This window comes from Nomia melanderi, chromosome 6, assembly GCF_051020985.1.
Source record: "Nomia melanderi isolate GNS246 chromosome 6, iyNomMela1, whole genome shotgun sequence".
NCBI lineage: Eukaryota > Metazoa > Arthropoda > Insecta > Hymenoptera > Halictidae > Nomia > Nomia melanderi.
In genome coordinates this window covers 7,150,080-7,165,006 of record NC_135004.1, presented here as the reverse complement: position 1 = coordinate 7,165,006, position 14,927 = coordinate 7,150,080, and the positions used below count along the sequence as shown (strand labels likewise).

Here is a 14,927-nt window from a genome sequence, read left to right as displayed (position 1 = left end):
CGTTACTTATAGCCTTTGCCCTTTTTACCGCCTCTTTTTTGCCATTCGCCTCGATCTTACCACCGTCCAACCCTCGCCAATCGGCAGAAATCGATATGCACTTATCCGATGACTCTTGAGACCCCTCTTCCCTTTTTTTCTTTTTCCTCCGTAGGCATAACAGTCAGCGATCGTTCTCTTGATGAGATTTAAATATTTCAAGACAAAATTATCTGTACCATCGACTGGAAAATATTTAGCATTCAACGATGCACTGGAACCTACTTTGGTATTTTGACAAACATTTCTAAATGAACACATTATTTTTTAACCGCTTATAATATCAAGTGGGACTTGTGATGAAGTTTTTAAACAGCATTTAATGAATATAAGTATTATTTTTCTCTTTTCAGTCGAAATTAAATATCTTACCTCATATAAATATTTAATCTTTATAATAAACATAGATGTACAATGATCGTAGCATTAATTTCTTTTATAATTAATTATTAAGTACAATACATCTTTGAAAAGGATAATACAGCTTTAATGAGAAATGAATGAAAAAATCTTAGTGTTTTGTAACCGATCGAGCGAACGACAATAACTGAATCACAGTTCGCGGCAGATTCGGCCCTTTCCCTCCCGTAGAGCGCGACAGGTCGAAGCTAGGGTTGTTCATTTAAAATCATGACGTCGAGCGTAGGGCGCAGTCACGGCGGAGGCGTTAGTATTAACGTTAGGTGCCACCAGGCCGGGCCATCTACAAGAACTTCGTACACCCCTTACCACCGGTGACATATTGTTTCCATTCTGCTCTCGGGCTAAAGCGCAATAAAAAACTGGCATAAATATCAGCTCCCCCGGCGTTTCGCGGCACCGATGCCATCCAAGCGGTGGCCCGCGACACCGTGCTACGCGCAAAAACCGAGAGGCCCCGGATACCGGTGGTCTACAACTACGTGGAAACGTTCTTTCGCACGTGAGAAACGCCGAGGACTAATTTGTCTGAGTGGCTTTTTCGACTGCTATAGAAAGGGCGTCGCAGATTGCGAACCGAGCTATGATCTTCCGCACGGTTACAAATTGTTTCGCCGACGAAGTGTTTACATGTCAAGATGTTATTTAGCCATCGTTGCACCTCGTTCGGGCCCTGAACTGATGATTATTATTTTCTTTACAATCTTCACATGTTTAACTGTTTAGTTAACGTAACATTTCTTAGCAATAAGAAAGAGCGATGAAATAACGAATTATATAAGTAAAAAATGTTCGTCTGGTTAAAAGTCCGCGTGACCCCTGGCGTGGTCATCTGCATAAACGCTAGCATCGCCGGTACTGCGAGGGTTAAACAAGTTGATTTTCGAATTACACTTATGCATACTCGATATGTTTTGGAAAAGTATGAGAGATAGAATGATATGAATAGATATGAATCTATCGAGTGTTTGGTTAATTATATTCACAATCACTTTTGCACTTAATATATATTTGCATTCGTTTTTTGACGAGGGAAACGATTCGCAGAATTGAATGAAATTTTACTTACAGCGTGACAGGTTCTTCAGGGCTTGAGGGTGAAACTGAGAGTGACATGGTGGTGGTCAGACATCGTGATGTTCCTGGCGACCTTACTCGATCATTCACCTAAAACAGAAACGGGTTTCTAAGTGTCAAGAACAAACGTTCTTTCTCATATATATATTTCTTATATATTTTATTATTCATTTCCTGTAATTATCTTCGAAAATGGGACAACTCTAGAGAATATGATATCTCTCCATGGAAATAATTTTCTTTAAAAAGTATAATTCTTGCTTCGAAGCTACATTAATTGTCTATTCGAAATATATATGCGATGAGGTAAAGTTCTTTAAAATTGATAAATAATACGGGAAGAAAACGTTGCGAATTCTCAATGGTATTTTAGAGACACTGATTCTTATCTCGAGTATGAACGCGCTCTGCTTTAAGAGATTATGCACACGATCAAATTGAAAAAAATACAGAAGAGGCATTCCTCCATGCAACTTCCGAATTCTTCGCACGATCCTTGCTGTCGTCGATGGGGAATTGAGCAACAGGTAGAGCAGATATGTCCTCGAGGCATCTTGCTCGACAGAGCATACGCGTGATTTACCGTATAAGTGACTCATCGAAATCACCCTTTTTTTCTCTTATCTTCGGTTCTCTGCTAGAAATCAAACCCGAGGGAAATAATTCTTTTATCTAAACAGTTTGACAAGGGGAAAACAAGAATATCTACTCTTAAGGCTAGTGTTCATATGTCTTGATAAATTGTTAATTTCAGAACAATAAAACTTGTAAGTTATAGTTGTATCACGTAATACATTTTGGTCTTTTCATATTTGGAATTTTTAAATAATACCTGTATTTTAATACTTTTTTACAAATGAATAATATGGAGCAACTAAATATGATATATACATTTTTATAAACATATAACTTCATTTAATATTATAGAAATAACTTCTTAAGCGGTGACTCTGTAGCAAATCTCTATGGCAGAAATAATAGAAACAACAATAATAATAAAGAAAATATAATCTAATTCTAATTTTAGTTCTAATACTAAATTTTTTTAACACTTAACTCTTCTGACGATTTGCAACGACTCTGTACACATGATATAACCCGTTCTCTCTTTCACTATTTTCAACTTTCTTTTATCGCCTATATAGACTGCTAATCACACATACATACGCTTTCTTAAGCACAGATTTCGAGGTTATTGTACCTTACATTCTTTTCTGTTCCACACTTTCGCTCTCACCCTCCCTCGGTAACTGTCAATTATTTATAATTTCGCATTTTATAGTACAAGCGACAACGAATTGTCTTCGTTTCATAATATTTCCATGATTTTCTGAATCGGGTCGTTCGCATAAAGCGCGGCCGTATCAGCAGCGGGCAAATTCAGTCGAAATTGAGTGGCCCTCGTCTAAAGAAATATTACACCCATATTTTTCTCCCGTGAACGATGACTGAAGCTCTCCCGCGATTTCCAAGGGATTAATAATGGGCGGTAGACCGTTCTACGACAATCGTAGAGCGAAACAAATGCAGCCTGGGGCAAGTGGACCAGACTCGCGCCGACATCAATCTGAACGAGCGAGTCGCACCCCTAACGAGCCACCGAGTCATATAAATTTTATTGCCATTTCATAAATCCCGTCGGCTGCCGCGAGTAACCGTTCCGCAGTTCTCCGAGAGATTATCAGGAACGTATAAAGTTGCGGATCGTTGCGCGATTACGGCTCGATTTTGTCTCTTGTGGCGTCTATCATGGAGGAGAGGGTGGATTTCGAGGGTGGCAGCGAAAAATATCGCGAAAACGTTTGCATAATACCACCGCTTCTCATCGACGATCGATCCGAATGGAACAATGAAACATTTATTTATTCGTCTTCGAAACTACTTTTTAATACTGCTGTGGAAACGATCCTCAAGTACGCCATTACTATTTAATTGTGAATTCGAATGGGCAGTTAGTTACCCGACCGCGGTTTAATTGTTCATATTTTCTCCCGTTCGGCAATACTGTGAAGCGAAAATAACTCTTGACAATTATTCTTGTGAGTTGCATCTAGGCTTGTGCATACTATACAGTGGTGTCTTGCGAATAAATTATTTTTAACTCGAAAATAAATTAATTAACTGCAGATTTCTACTTTCCATGATAATAAGTTTTATGGGTTGAACTACACAACGAGTATTAATATGTGTACAGGAATTATATATTTATTTTTTATTTAGATTCTCCTAGCACCCTGTTGTTTAGCGATAAGGTTAGGGCAATATTTCCATACGACATGAAAGATGCATTTCGATCCGAGAATGCAAATACAAGCATAAAATATGAAGCTCGGCGGAACCGAGTGGAATGTAAATGCTAGGATTACGTTTATAATAAATAAGACAGAAGCCTGTACGCGAAAAGATGGAGACGGAGCACAGTTAATTCAGTTTTATACGACAACACTTCCGATCCACGGTAAGCCGGCGACAGTCCCGAGCTCCTTCCCTCGGCGTTCTCTTCATCTTAACGCAAAGACGAACCAAAACCTGATTTACATTTCTTTCTCTCCTCGCTATAAAAATTCTGCGACGATAACTTCCTTTGTTCCACCCTCTATGGTCGTAGGGGCGAGCAACCCCTGCGGCTGGGAAGCCATGGGGAGTTTCAATAACCCCGACTAGTTTTCGGTTTACATTACATTCTTTTCCTTAATTAAAGGCATTGCGCGCTCTGGTTCGCTGAAAATTGTCCTTCATCTCGCGGAAACATCCAGCACGCGTTCAACCCGCCGAATGCTGGATCGAAGTTTCCGAAGATTGTAACTGTAAAACGCGCCAAGTAATTATCAGACTGTTGATCTTTATACAACATCAAATTTCATCTCGTACTTTGTAAAAGAAGTTACACAGAAGTTTGCTTTCTTTTTGAATAATATTAATGTATCAAGTGAACACAATACCGAATTGAATTTTATTTCTATTTTCACTCATTCAGATTCCATATAAATACATACAATTCACGTCAATGATATTCATTTCATTCAGGACATCATTGAGAACAGTCAGTCGATGATAGTGATCCTGTTCGACAACTGAAATCACGTTTGCCGGAAAAGCGAATGCGAACGGCGTAACGGAGGAACAGACAGAGAAGAAGAGAGACGGCTAGATAGGATCGAAATGTAATTAAGAGAGCAAATAATCCGGGCCGAACAAACTCCATGAAATGGATCAAAGAACTGGGAAGCGAGAGGGAACGACAGGACGCGGGGAGAAGGATAGAAAGGGAGAACGGCGTGTACCGATAGAGATGCGTCGCTGAAAGGTAGCGGGACGAACTACGACCGACTGATTCTCCTTGTCGTCGTCCTGTCTAGCCTGAAGGAGTAGGGCAACCTGGGCGAGGGTTAGGGGGTGAGAGGGGGAAGAAGGCCTCGGCAAAGACCCTCGATAAATATTTCCGTCAAGTGACCGGGGTTGGAATTCAAAGAGAGCCGAAAGGTGGAATCGAGAGCAAAACGAGTCCATCCTCTCTTCAACAGCGGTTCAAGGGATGGCCGACGGGGAACGACGGCGTGGAATGGGGGAGGCAGCCAAGCCAGCCAGTATATTTGCGTTACGTTACGTAGTTGCGCGTTTAATCAGCCGTATACCCGGAAAGGGCGCGTGTGAGAGGGAAAGAAGGAAACGAGGGAAGGCCCGGGGTAAGAGGAACCGCCTCGACTTCCGGACACTAAAGAAGGACAGGGACTAAACTGCGTTCCTACCTTTTGTCAACGCAAAGAGACCAGATTCTGTTTACAAACTGTCCTCTGCAACCTCGTACGGCGACTACTTTCATGGAACGGATTGTCGTTCGAGCTCGTTTTCCTTTATCCCGTTATTCCTCTTTCGGCGCTTGGGAAAGTGCATTGTAAACGACTGTTTTGGTAATCTCTTCCTTTAGGGTATGTATGTTTGAAAATTTGTGGACTTGGTTGGTGTTCTTTTCGTTTATTTGAACGTGAAATGTAATTATTATTTTTTTATATTTGAAATATTCGGTTTTTGGAGTGTTGAGTTTTTACAGTGACTTTTTGTTGTGCTAATGTTGATGGATTTGTTTTTTAGAGTTTGCCACAGTATTTGCGAAGAGATTCTTTGTGTTCTCCTCTGGCGGTTTCGCGCCAGGGAATAGAGGAGGAAAGGAAGCAAGGGAAACAGAAGAGTTGGCGCCTACGAGACGTCGATGGCGTGACAGATTGCCTCCAGTATTTTCCACCACATATATCATCGGCATCCGCCAACCCTTAGTTCTAGTTCAATGCTCACCGCCGTCGTCTCCCTTAATTGGCATCACCTATACCAATCTACCTGTGCCGTGGCTCAGAAAATTTCCTACCACAGTTAATTACTATAGATTATATTACATTTACACGAGCGTTCCTGCTGCCTGACACAGAGAAATATTATACAGGGTGTCATGCAGTAGATCCCTACAAAAATATCGTGAACATACACGAATAAGGAAGTAAAAAACAATAAAATTTATTTATTTCAAATTTGCATTCATATCGAGAAAATAATACACTAATTCAGTAAATTCGATATCATCGATCGTTAATATTGACTTATTTCTAATTTCATTTATCGCGTGAATATGATTCCCGCGAAATTTTACCGTTTATAGGACCGTGATAACTGGATATCGCCGACGGCCATTAATTATCACCACGCCTACGAGATTGGATTTCGAATTAAACTAAGGAAGCGAGGCAATGCGGCGGGGATAATATATCGATAACAAACCGAAGGGTCGGTGACAAACTGCAAACCGCACTTTCATCGTCAGGGATACGATTAGGGAAAAATTCGTCCTGTTTTAATGGGCAGTGAAAATTAAATACCGCGGTGTCCACCCCTTAGGTCCAGCCACCTAATAATTCATACGAGGAATGTAAAAAGGGCGAGCCCTTTTTCGCCGCCCCCGCTGACGGCCGCGCGCAGAGAAATGCCGAGAGACGAGAACGAGAAAGTCAAGGGGGTAGAAAAATACGAGCTCGTGTTTATCTTGAGATTTGTAGCCGCCCTGTTCCCGATATTTATTGGTCTTCCAGGGACCGTGAGGACGCCACGGTCTGACGGACCGTTAAATTTTATTATGCTTTTTTCACCAATGCCCAAATAACGCGTCACTGAGTACGGCTGGCAACTTTGTCGTAAAAATAAATCCTGATCGTCCGCGGATCATCGTTTTCTCGAGGAAACAGACATCGTAACGTATTTAACTCGGTAGTCGGTAACATTAACGTGTAGTCTTTACAGTACACGTTTCAATAATTTATTACTAGGTAATAAAGTTTATTCTGAAACAAATGGAATGGAAAATGATGGAAATGTATTTCTAGTTGAAGTAATAAAAGATCCTTTAATATATATATATTTTTAATATTTATCCACAATATTTAGCTCAATGAATTCGAATACTTTAATAGGATTTCATTTGCTACTTGCAGCTAATTGTTCCACTTAATTACTTAATTACTTCATCTTTATTTGCAGATGTGTTATTGGCAAAAAAATAAGTAAGTAATATTAAGATGTGAAATCGAACAAATTTCTTAGGTTAAACATGTATTTTTTAATATTAAACTAATACATTCATGGTCTAACCAGAAACTTGCGCAATGAGAAGAGCAAGATGAAGATTTATAAGACTGGTGAATATCAACGATAACCGGCGTCTTACCCCAACGAATTCATAAAGAAGGATCTCCAGGACGCGTAGGTCCACGCGCAAGGGTACACAAGCAGCCTAACTGTCTGCCGAGGTCATATTTAGGATTAAGGAGACGGCGGTTGCAACCTCTTCAGCGCCACGATAGTTGCGAGCGCAGTAGAGACACCTCGCTAAATCGGGCAGCCCATTATCTTAACAAATCTAATCTCGCGGTGGGTGTTTATAAATGTCTTGTTTTCCAGCGATGCGACGCCATGAGTCACGGGGGAAAGGGACACGGCATTTCCAACCGCATTTCGGCTCGGCTCCTTCATTAATGGAAGGGCTGGCAAGAAATGAGGAATATATTCGTAATCGTAATTTCTTGGCTCTCGGGTACAACGTCAGTTCATATTATTGACATTTTGACGGGTACCATTACCTAAATTCTAGTAAAACAAAAGTTCAATATCCACAATATATTATAGTAACATTATATTAGTAAAAAATAAATTAGCTATGTTCATATTAATCGCTATCATTAATTATAATTCAGTACTATAATGCTAAATGAGAATCTCAACATAGAAGGTAAATATTTTTTAGTTTCGTAACACGTGAAGAAGAATTGGAACTTTTGTAGAAGTTCTGCCAGTTACTGATAAACTTTTTAGACTCCTGTCTCTGTCATGCAAACAAAATTTCTTGTAATGTACCAATTAGCAATCTGTCAAAGAATTCAGCGATATCCTGGTCGCGAGTATGCCCCGAGTAGTTGAGATCGTGTACGGGCGCGAATACTGATAAACGCAACGGGAGCCGTCGCTGAAGACAACTACGGCATCCGGGAAAGGGTGGATTCCTGTTATTATAGGATGGAGAGTACAGCTAGCCGCAAAACCGGAGGCCCTAATCCCTTAAGAACAATAATAAGAATCCTTTCTCTGTTACTCCTGGATTCAGCGTTAAAATTGCCGGGGTGTGTGGAGGACAAAGGCGGAGAGAACGTTCCGACTTAATTCAAAACCTCGTAGGAGGTTGCGCTGTAATCTCCTATCCGACTCCCCTTGAGATCCTCTGAGACCGCTAGCTAAACCTCCGTTCACGCTTTCTTTTAACCCCTTCTTACTTCGTATCTTACAACGCTTTTCATATTTTAACGGCCGCTAGGGATTACCTAACGACAGACGATTCTGAAAGTAAACGAGTGCGATTGCTCGCGTAAACAGTGTCCTTGTGATACGAATAACGTTTAAAGAGTGGAGCGAGGATACGTATAGTGTTTCTAGGATTTATATAAACTGTAAGTTTAAATATTGAAGATACTACTTCTGAGGAATAGAAATATTTCAAGTAACAAACTTATAGACTTAATAACAATACGATGGTACTTGGTTGAAGAATTGTTTTCTAATTTTTATTTAACTGGTATTTATTAGTATGCTTGCCTTTGGTTCTGATTATTGTATTGAATAAATCTAAGTGTTCGTCGAGATAAGTTTGCCAACTATATGATTGATTAAAAAATTTCTGCGTTTTTCAAATATTATTTTTCCAGGAGACTTGTTTATGAATTATTACAACCTTGACTCACGAAGAATATTCCAAGAGGGAAAACAATAATGAAATTTTAACCCAGTTGGTTCCTCTGCAGTTAATCATTTTTCCAGGCAACTTTTTTAACAACCTTGTGGTTTTAATCAATATTAACAATGAAAAAGGACTTAATCAGGCTTCCTAGGGGATGGCGACCAGGCTGCGACGAGAACTCTTTTGCTTTAAATTTTCATTCGGCTCTCGTACAAGGTGGTTACGTCAGGGACTTGTTTCATCCTTGGAGGCTGGCCTGAGACTCTCTTCTGCGTCCTCGTCCTGGGCGTAATTTGCACACAAAGTACTGAAGACGTGTACCGCTGCGCGAGCATGTATATCGCGCAGACACAGACGCGTTCACGTACGTTATGTACGGTCTGTATTCGAAAACATTATGCTAACGTCCCTCTCTTCTATCCGATGCGTTCATCTAAACAGTTATTGCTTGGCTATGAACGATATCATATTTCCATGGTAATGTGGCAATTAGACAGAAACTTTGTCCCAGTTCTAAACCTAACGGAAATAAACCCTCCAGTTACGTTTTCTCTTATTACTTTCGATAATTTCGTATTCGTCACTTATACGTAATTTAATTTGTCAGTACGCGTTAGTGAAGTTTCAAAGCAAATGTTTTTGATTACATTAACAACCATTCAAAAAGGTTATAAAAATATTACGGTATACTACAATATTCCGTGAAGTTATATATTTAAAGGAACCGAGTATCTACACACGATTTTATGTGATTAGAAATTGGATCAAACTGTGGAAGTTCGAAGTATATTCAATTAAAAAGTGATTTTCCAATTTGAATATACGAACGGTAATAGGGAATTAGGTGTGTCGCGTATATACATAGCTAACGAGCTCGATCAGTCTCCACGGACAAGGAAGAAAGTCTTTCTATCAGATAATAAAAAACCCGTCACGTAGAGACGGGTCCGCAGAGGACCACAGGCTGAAGTCGGGAGGGTAGTCGGGAAGAAGGAAAAGAATACTAATTCATTATTCAATCTGGGTCGAGTGATTAGCATGCGCCGGTACCCGGCATCTTCGTCCTCGGCTCCTTCTAAATAATGTAAGACGTACACCACCGCAAGAACGTGGTGGTACAGGCATCGTCTCGAATCCCTGCCACCCTTACAATTTTGCACTGCTTCAACGTTCGCATTTAAATAATTATGCGCGACGTTCTGGCAACGTGCATAGGAAAAATATTTTATGGCAGAGAGAGGCAAAGATTAGTATTAAAAATAAATGATTCCTTTCGATCGGATGAATGGTAATTCTTACAGCATCATAGCGTAATAAACAATATCGTTGGAGTCGAATTGCTCTGGACAAATTAGTGATCACTTCCTAATTTATTCACGACCAATGGTTATTAATAAAATGATTAAAAACACAAACAATCTCAAGAATTTACTAAATAAAATTTATTAAACTGTATTAAAAATACCTACATACACGTGTTATCATATTACATATTGATATCACGGAAAACGACGTATATCCTTCACAGAACAAAGAGAATCACATGCGCTTCTAATCGTCAAGGTAAAAATCTACTTGCAATTAAAGAAACTATATTCTCGTAAAAAATTTTCACTATTCCCTAAGATCTGCAACAAATGAATGCCCGGGGGTAGCAGAAGTTCGCGGTGTCTGCGGGCATTAAATCAACCTTCGTCAACGGGGAGAAAAATCTCGGAAAGCTGAAATTCCGAGGGAGGAGCGGGCAGTGCGGCCAGAGATAAAGCATTTTTAATACAATTAAGCGAGAATCTCGACGGTATCCGTTCTTCTTTCTTCGTTGGCGCACCCCTAAGCGTTACCCCCTGAGAAAGGTGGGCGCCTCGGTGGTCTTGGTTCGAGATCTGGATGTAAGAAGGGTTGTACTCAGCTTGCCTCCGGGGCATGTTAATGCACTCCAAGATCTTAGCACTTACACTCCAACACGCCCGTCCTACTCGGCGTCGTCGTCGTCCTCGTCGCTGTTCTCCCGCCTGCTTTTCCATCCCCAGCCATTTTCTCTTTCTCTTAAACTAGCCCCGACCAAGACTGCGCCGCCTCCAGAGGGCTTTCACGGACGACGCCTTAAATCCGGATCTCTTCCTTGTCCCCCGTCGCGCCACCCCGCGCCAACTCGGCCTCCCACGATTCTTATTCAGCCACCTTCTCCGCCATCTCCGAATCCGAGGTTGGTGCCGCGATTTTCTTCGCTGGAACGCCCAGGAATCGGGTTTTCAAAATGTACGGCTTCCCCGAGTGCATGTCCGGGAAAGCACTATGAGAGGGTGGCCACAATTCGTGATTCTAAGGATTCTTCCGGATAGAAGTGATTTTAGGGGGTCGCATCAACGTCGATCGACATGTAATCGAGACGGGAACTTGTCGTGATGCCTCGAGAACATTGGAAAATTGTTTGGAGTAATTGAATGGGATTAGTTTGGGAAAAAGTGATTAACAAACGGTCTGAAATTTCTTTTTTCTTCGTTACTCTCGGTACCGTTTTTGTTTTAGACACTTTATGGTAATTATTTCTCGATAGGCACGATCGTTTTATACACTTTGTTAGGCTCCTCGAAATCGTGAAGATCTGAACGTTAATCAGTCTGAAACTTCGATTACCTGAGCACGAAAATCGATGAAGCGCACTTGATATCGGGAAGAGCCATCAATCCTTCGCGAATCAAAATTCCACCGTGCGCCTACGTTAGAATCGTCCCAATTACCCCTTACGAACACGCGACGTAGCATTGGCCGTTTTACCGCGTCGAGCGCACTTTCAGCAATCCCGTTTTGCTAACAAAATTACTAACTTCTCTTTCGAGTTTCCAACGAATTGCAGTTATTCAATCTGTCTAAAAAACAGTTGTTTCTCCGTTTAAACGATTCTTGTCAAATTCTTCTATCATCTCTTTCACTTCCGCCGTCTTCAAATCGCTAGAATCACTAAAATATTTCCAATTGCACTACCAAAACTTAACAGTACCATTTTAAAACCACATACTTTGAAAGATCTACAAAACAAACGTCGATTCTCCCAACTGTCTTCATCAAAATCACCTCTTTACGTAGTCGCGTACAATCGGATCGTTTCCCTGCGTAAAGCGGCGCCGCGTTTCCCGGCAGAAACTCGAGGGGTGAAAGAAAAATCGAGGCAGCGAGCGCGGCGAAGGGGACAGGCACTGCGGCTACTGCCGCTCGCAGAAAGAAATCTTAATTAACGAAGCCATTGTTTCGGCCGTGGAAACTCGACGAGAGGCGACAGCCACGAGGATCGAGCGTGGCTTACCGGCCGCGAGGGGGTGAGCGTCCGGGTCGTTTCGCCTGTGGCTGGGGTGGAAGGGAAAAAAAACGAGAGTCGGCTTTTTTCAAGGACGATGGGCACACCGGCCACACTGACCACCGGCGGTGCCGCCGCGCGCACAAGGGCACACAAAGCCCTTGACGGATGGGTAGCCACTAGCCTGTGCCGCAACCCTCACCGTTACGAGTGACCACCTGTTGAAGGTCCTGCACGCACCTGTCTACGCACACACGGGCTCATCCTACGCGGCCTCCCCCACCATCGGCCCCTCTCGTGCGAGCAGATGATATTTCCATCCGTGATGACCGAAGAAACGGCCCGGAATAACGAGTGCCGCCGCGGTCTGTCCGCTACGCGTCAAGTCGTTCGGAAGAGAGGCAGGTTAACAGGTACCATTGCCACACGAGTCGACAGCTGTTGTAATTTGCACGCTTGCTGGACCCCGAGTTATGCAAATAGTTGTTTAGTTCGTTTCTGGGGGACGGCGCTGAGATATGAAAATGATTTTCTTTGATATCGAAGGTTGATGATTAGAGGATAGCTATTGAGATTATCAGGGGTAATTATTTGTTTTAGGTTTCTTATTTATTGAGAAGTGACATTTTTGATATAGTAATTAGTAGTGATACTAATGCTTGTGAACGTATTTTTCGTAGATGTAGAAACATATGATAGAACAAAATATGTAACTTCAAATAAGTCTTCAGTAACAGCATTAGTTAAAATATTTGTTTCATAATTTTCTATTGGACTAATCAATTCTTGATTTGTGTACAATGCCAAGTCGAATAATAAGTCATTCGATGCGTTAAGTTATTGGAAACTTTAACAATAATATAAATATTTAACAATAAGGATTCGTTACCTTACTTATAATAATATATTGTACCCAGTACCGATCAACATTAACTCGACGAAAAACAAAATGGAGGAGCAATTGTAGGAATAGTTTCGATTACATTCGGCATCGCTATCACCCGGGCGAATTCACAGAACGGTCCGGTCGGTTCGCTCTTCGAATGTGGTGGAAAAGTGGTCTGTCGTTTTTACCGGTCGAGCGCTCGTCAATCTGCAGATCGAGGGCGGTTTTGTTTTATTCCCTGTCCCATTTCCCATCCCTGCGTCAGTTCTCAGTGAGTGAACCACAACCGGAGGACGACGGGAACGCTTTATTTCCACCCCCGTCGCGATCATTCCATTTGTTTCGCAGTCGGCATTGCATGGCTCGCGGCGACGAGCTTTCTCTCTTACCTTCTCTGTTTACCCGCCCCCTCTTTCCTCGCCCTGTCCACGTCGGATGCCGTTCCCCATACGCCCCATGGCAGATTCGACCAGTGGACGAATCGTCCCAGCGTTATCTCGACGTATCCACAGGTACGCTTAATACGTCCCGCCGACGTATTTATTCACCGAAACACTCTTCCACTTTGATGAATGACGTGTCCGTTTGAGCGCTTCCAGCGTATTTGCGACCGGCCTCGCTACCGACTGTTGAACTCTCGCGTGGAAATCACGAACCTTTGAACGTTAATCTTAAACGTGGTATAAATCGCGTTAGCCGTTAGAAATCATTAAAATAAATTATGAATTTTCATCTTTGTTTAATGTTCAGGTCGATTTAGTCGATTATAAAATAATCAAAATTTAATATTTCAAGTGAAGTAGATATTTATGTATATTTTAAGTTAAAGATTAAAGGGAAAAATTCATTAATTACTGCTGTGTTTTTTATAAATGTCGTGAATATTCAATTGATTTAATCAGTAGTTTCTGATTTGTTGGTATCTAAAATGAAATGCGCAAGATAAAGATGCAATAATGATGAAGATAAAGCACCAGCGAGCTTCGAAATACGTGGCTTGTGAGATCGATGCTTATTAGTAATCCAGGATCGTCTTAGCTATTACGCATTTAGATTCCGAGATAACCTCCGAGATGCTATTTCCAACCCTCCATTCACGTTTCATCTTCTCCTTGGCAATCCTTCGTCATCGGTCGAAACCACCTTGTCATCGCGTAAGACCGAACATTACGTTCCTTCAAGATGTAGACACGTCCTCAAATTATATTTGCTTGTCTCACCCGTTCAAATATGCTCCTGATTTTATGTAACGAAGATGTGATCTACATATTAATGATACAGCGTTACACCATTTAATTCAAAGAATAAGGTGTTTCACTATTATGAGAAATATACAATACAAAAAGAAACTTATTTATTTAGTTAAACTTTATATACATTTATACTACTAATTATTCCTTAAACGATAACTGCATTACAATTTGAAACATTATTAAAATGAAATGACCTATTACTAAGTTCTCTTTTTACAATTGTTGAAAACGTAATAGATTCATCTCTAACGAACAAAGAAATTAATTTCCTAATACGAAAACCTAATCACAAATCAATTGAAATATCAAAAGATGCATCCTCTTTGTCAATAGATTCCCCGGGAAAATTTAAAATATTAATCTTCTCGGTATTTCCAGTGTTAAAATGATCAAGCAAGCCTCGTCAGCAGGCAAAGTGTCAATAAAGCATACATTTACATCCGTTCCACCCTTTGCCAGAGCAAATACCGAACCGACCGAATCAATCACCCATCGAATCAGTCTCTTTAAACAATCGATCAACGCCTAATTGCGATTCGGTCGGGCCGCAAGCTGGCCGCGCGCGAATTCGTCAAAGTGGTCAAAGCGGCGGCGAGGGTGAGGCAGAGTGGTCCGACTGTCAGCAACGGAAACGGTCGGTTGCATCGAAAGGCAATCGACGAAGGAAGCGGTCACGAGTGGTCGACC

The 14,927-nt window shown here is 41.3% G+C and overlaps 1 protein-coding gene across 9 annotated transcripts in view; it reads right to left on the bottom strand.

Moving 5' to 3' along the window:
- LOC116431675 (uncharacterized) overlaps positions 1-14,927 on the bottom strand; it is a 346,182-nt gene that overhangs the window by 45,908 nt on the left and 285,347 nt on the right. For all 9 annotated transcript variants that reach the window (XM_076368232.1, XM_076368234.1, XM_076368235.1 and 6 more), the window contains one exon: positions 1,529-1,626. In XM_076368232.1, coding sequence (XP_076224347.1) covers positions 1,529-1,626 — 98 coding nt within the window. The remainder of the gene's footprint in view (positions 1-1,528; positions 1,627-14,927) is intronic.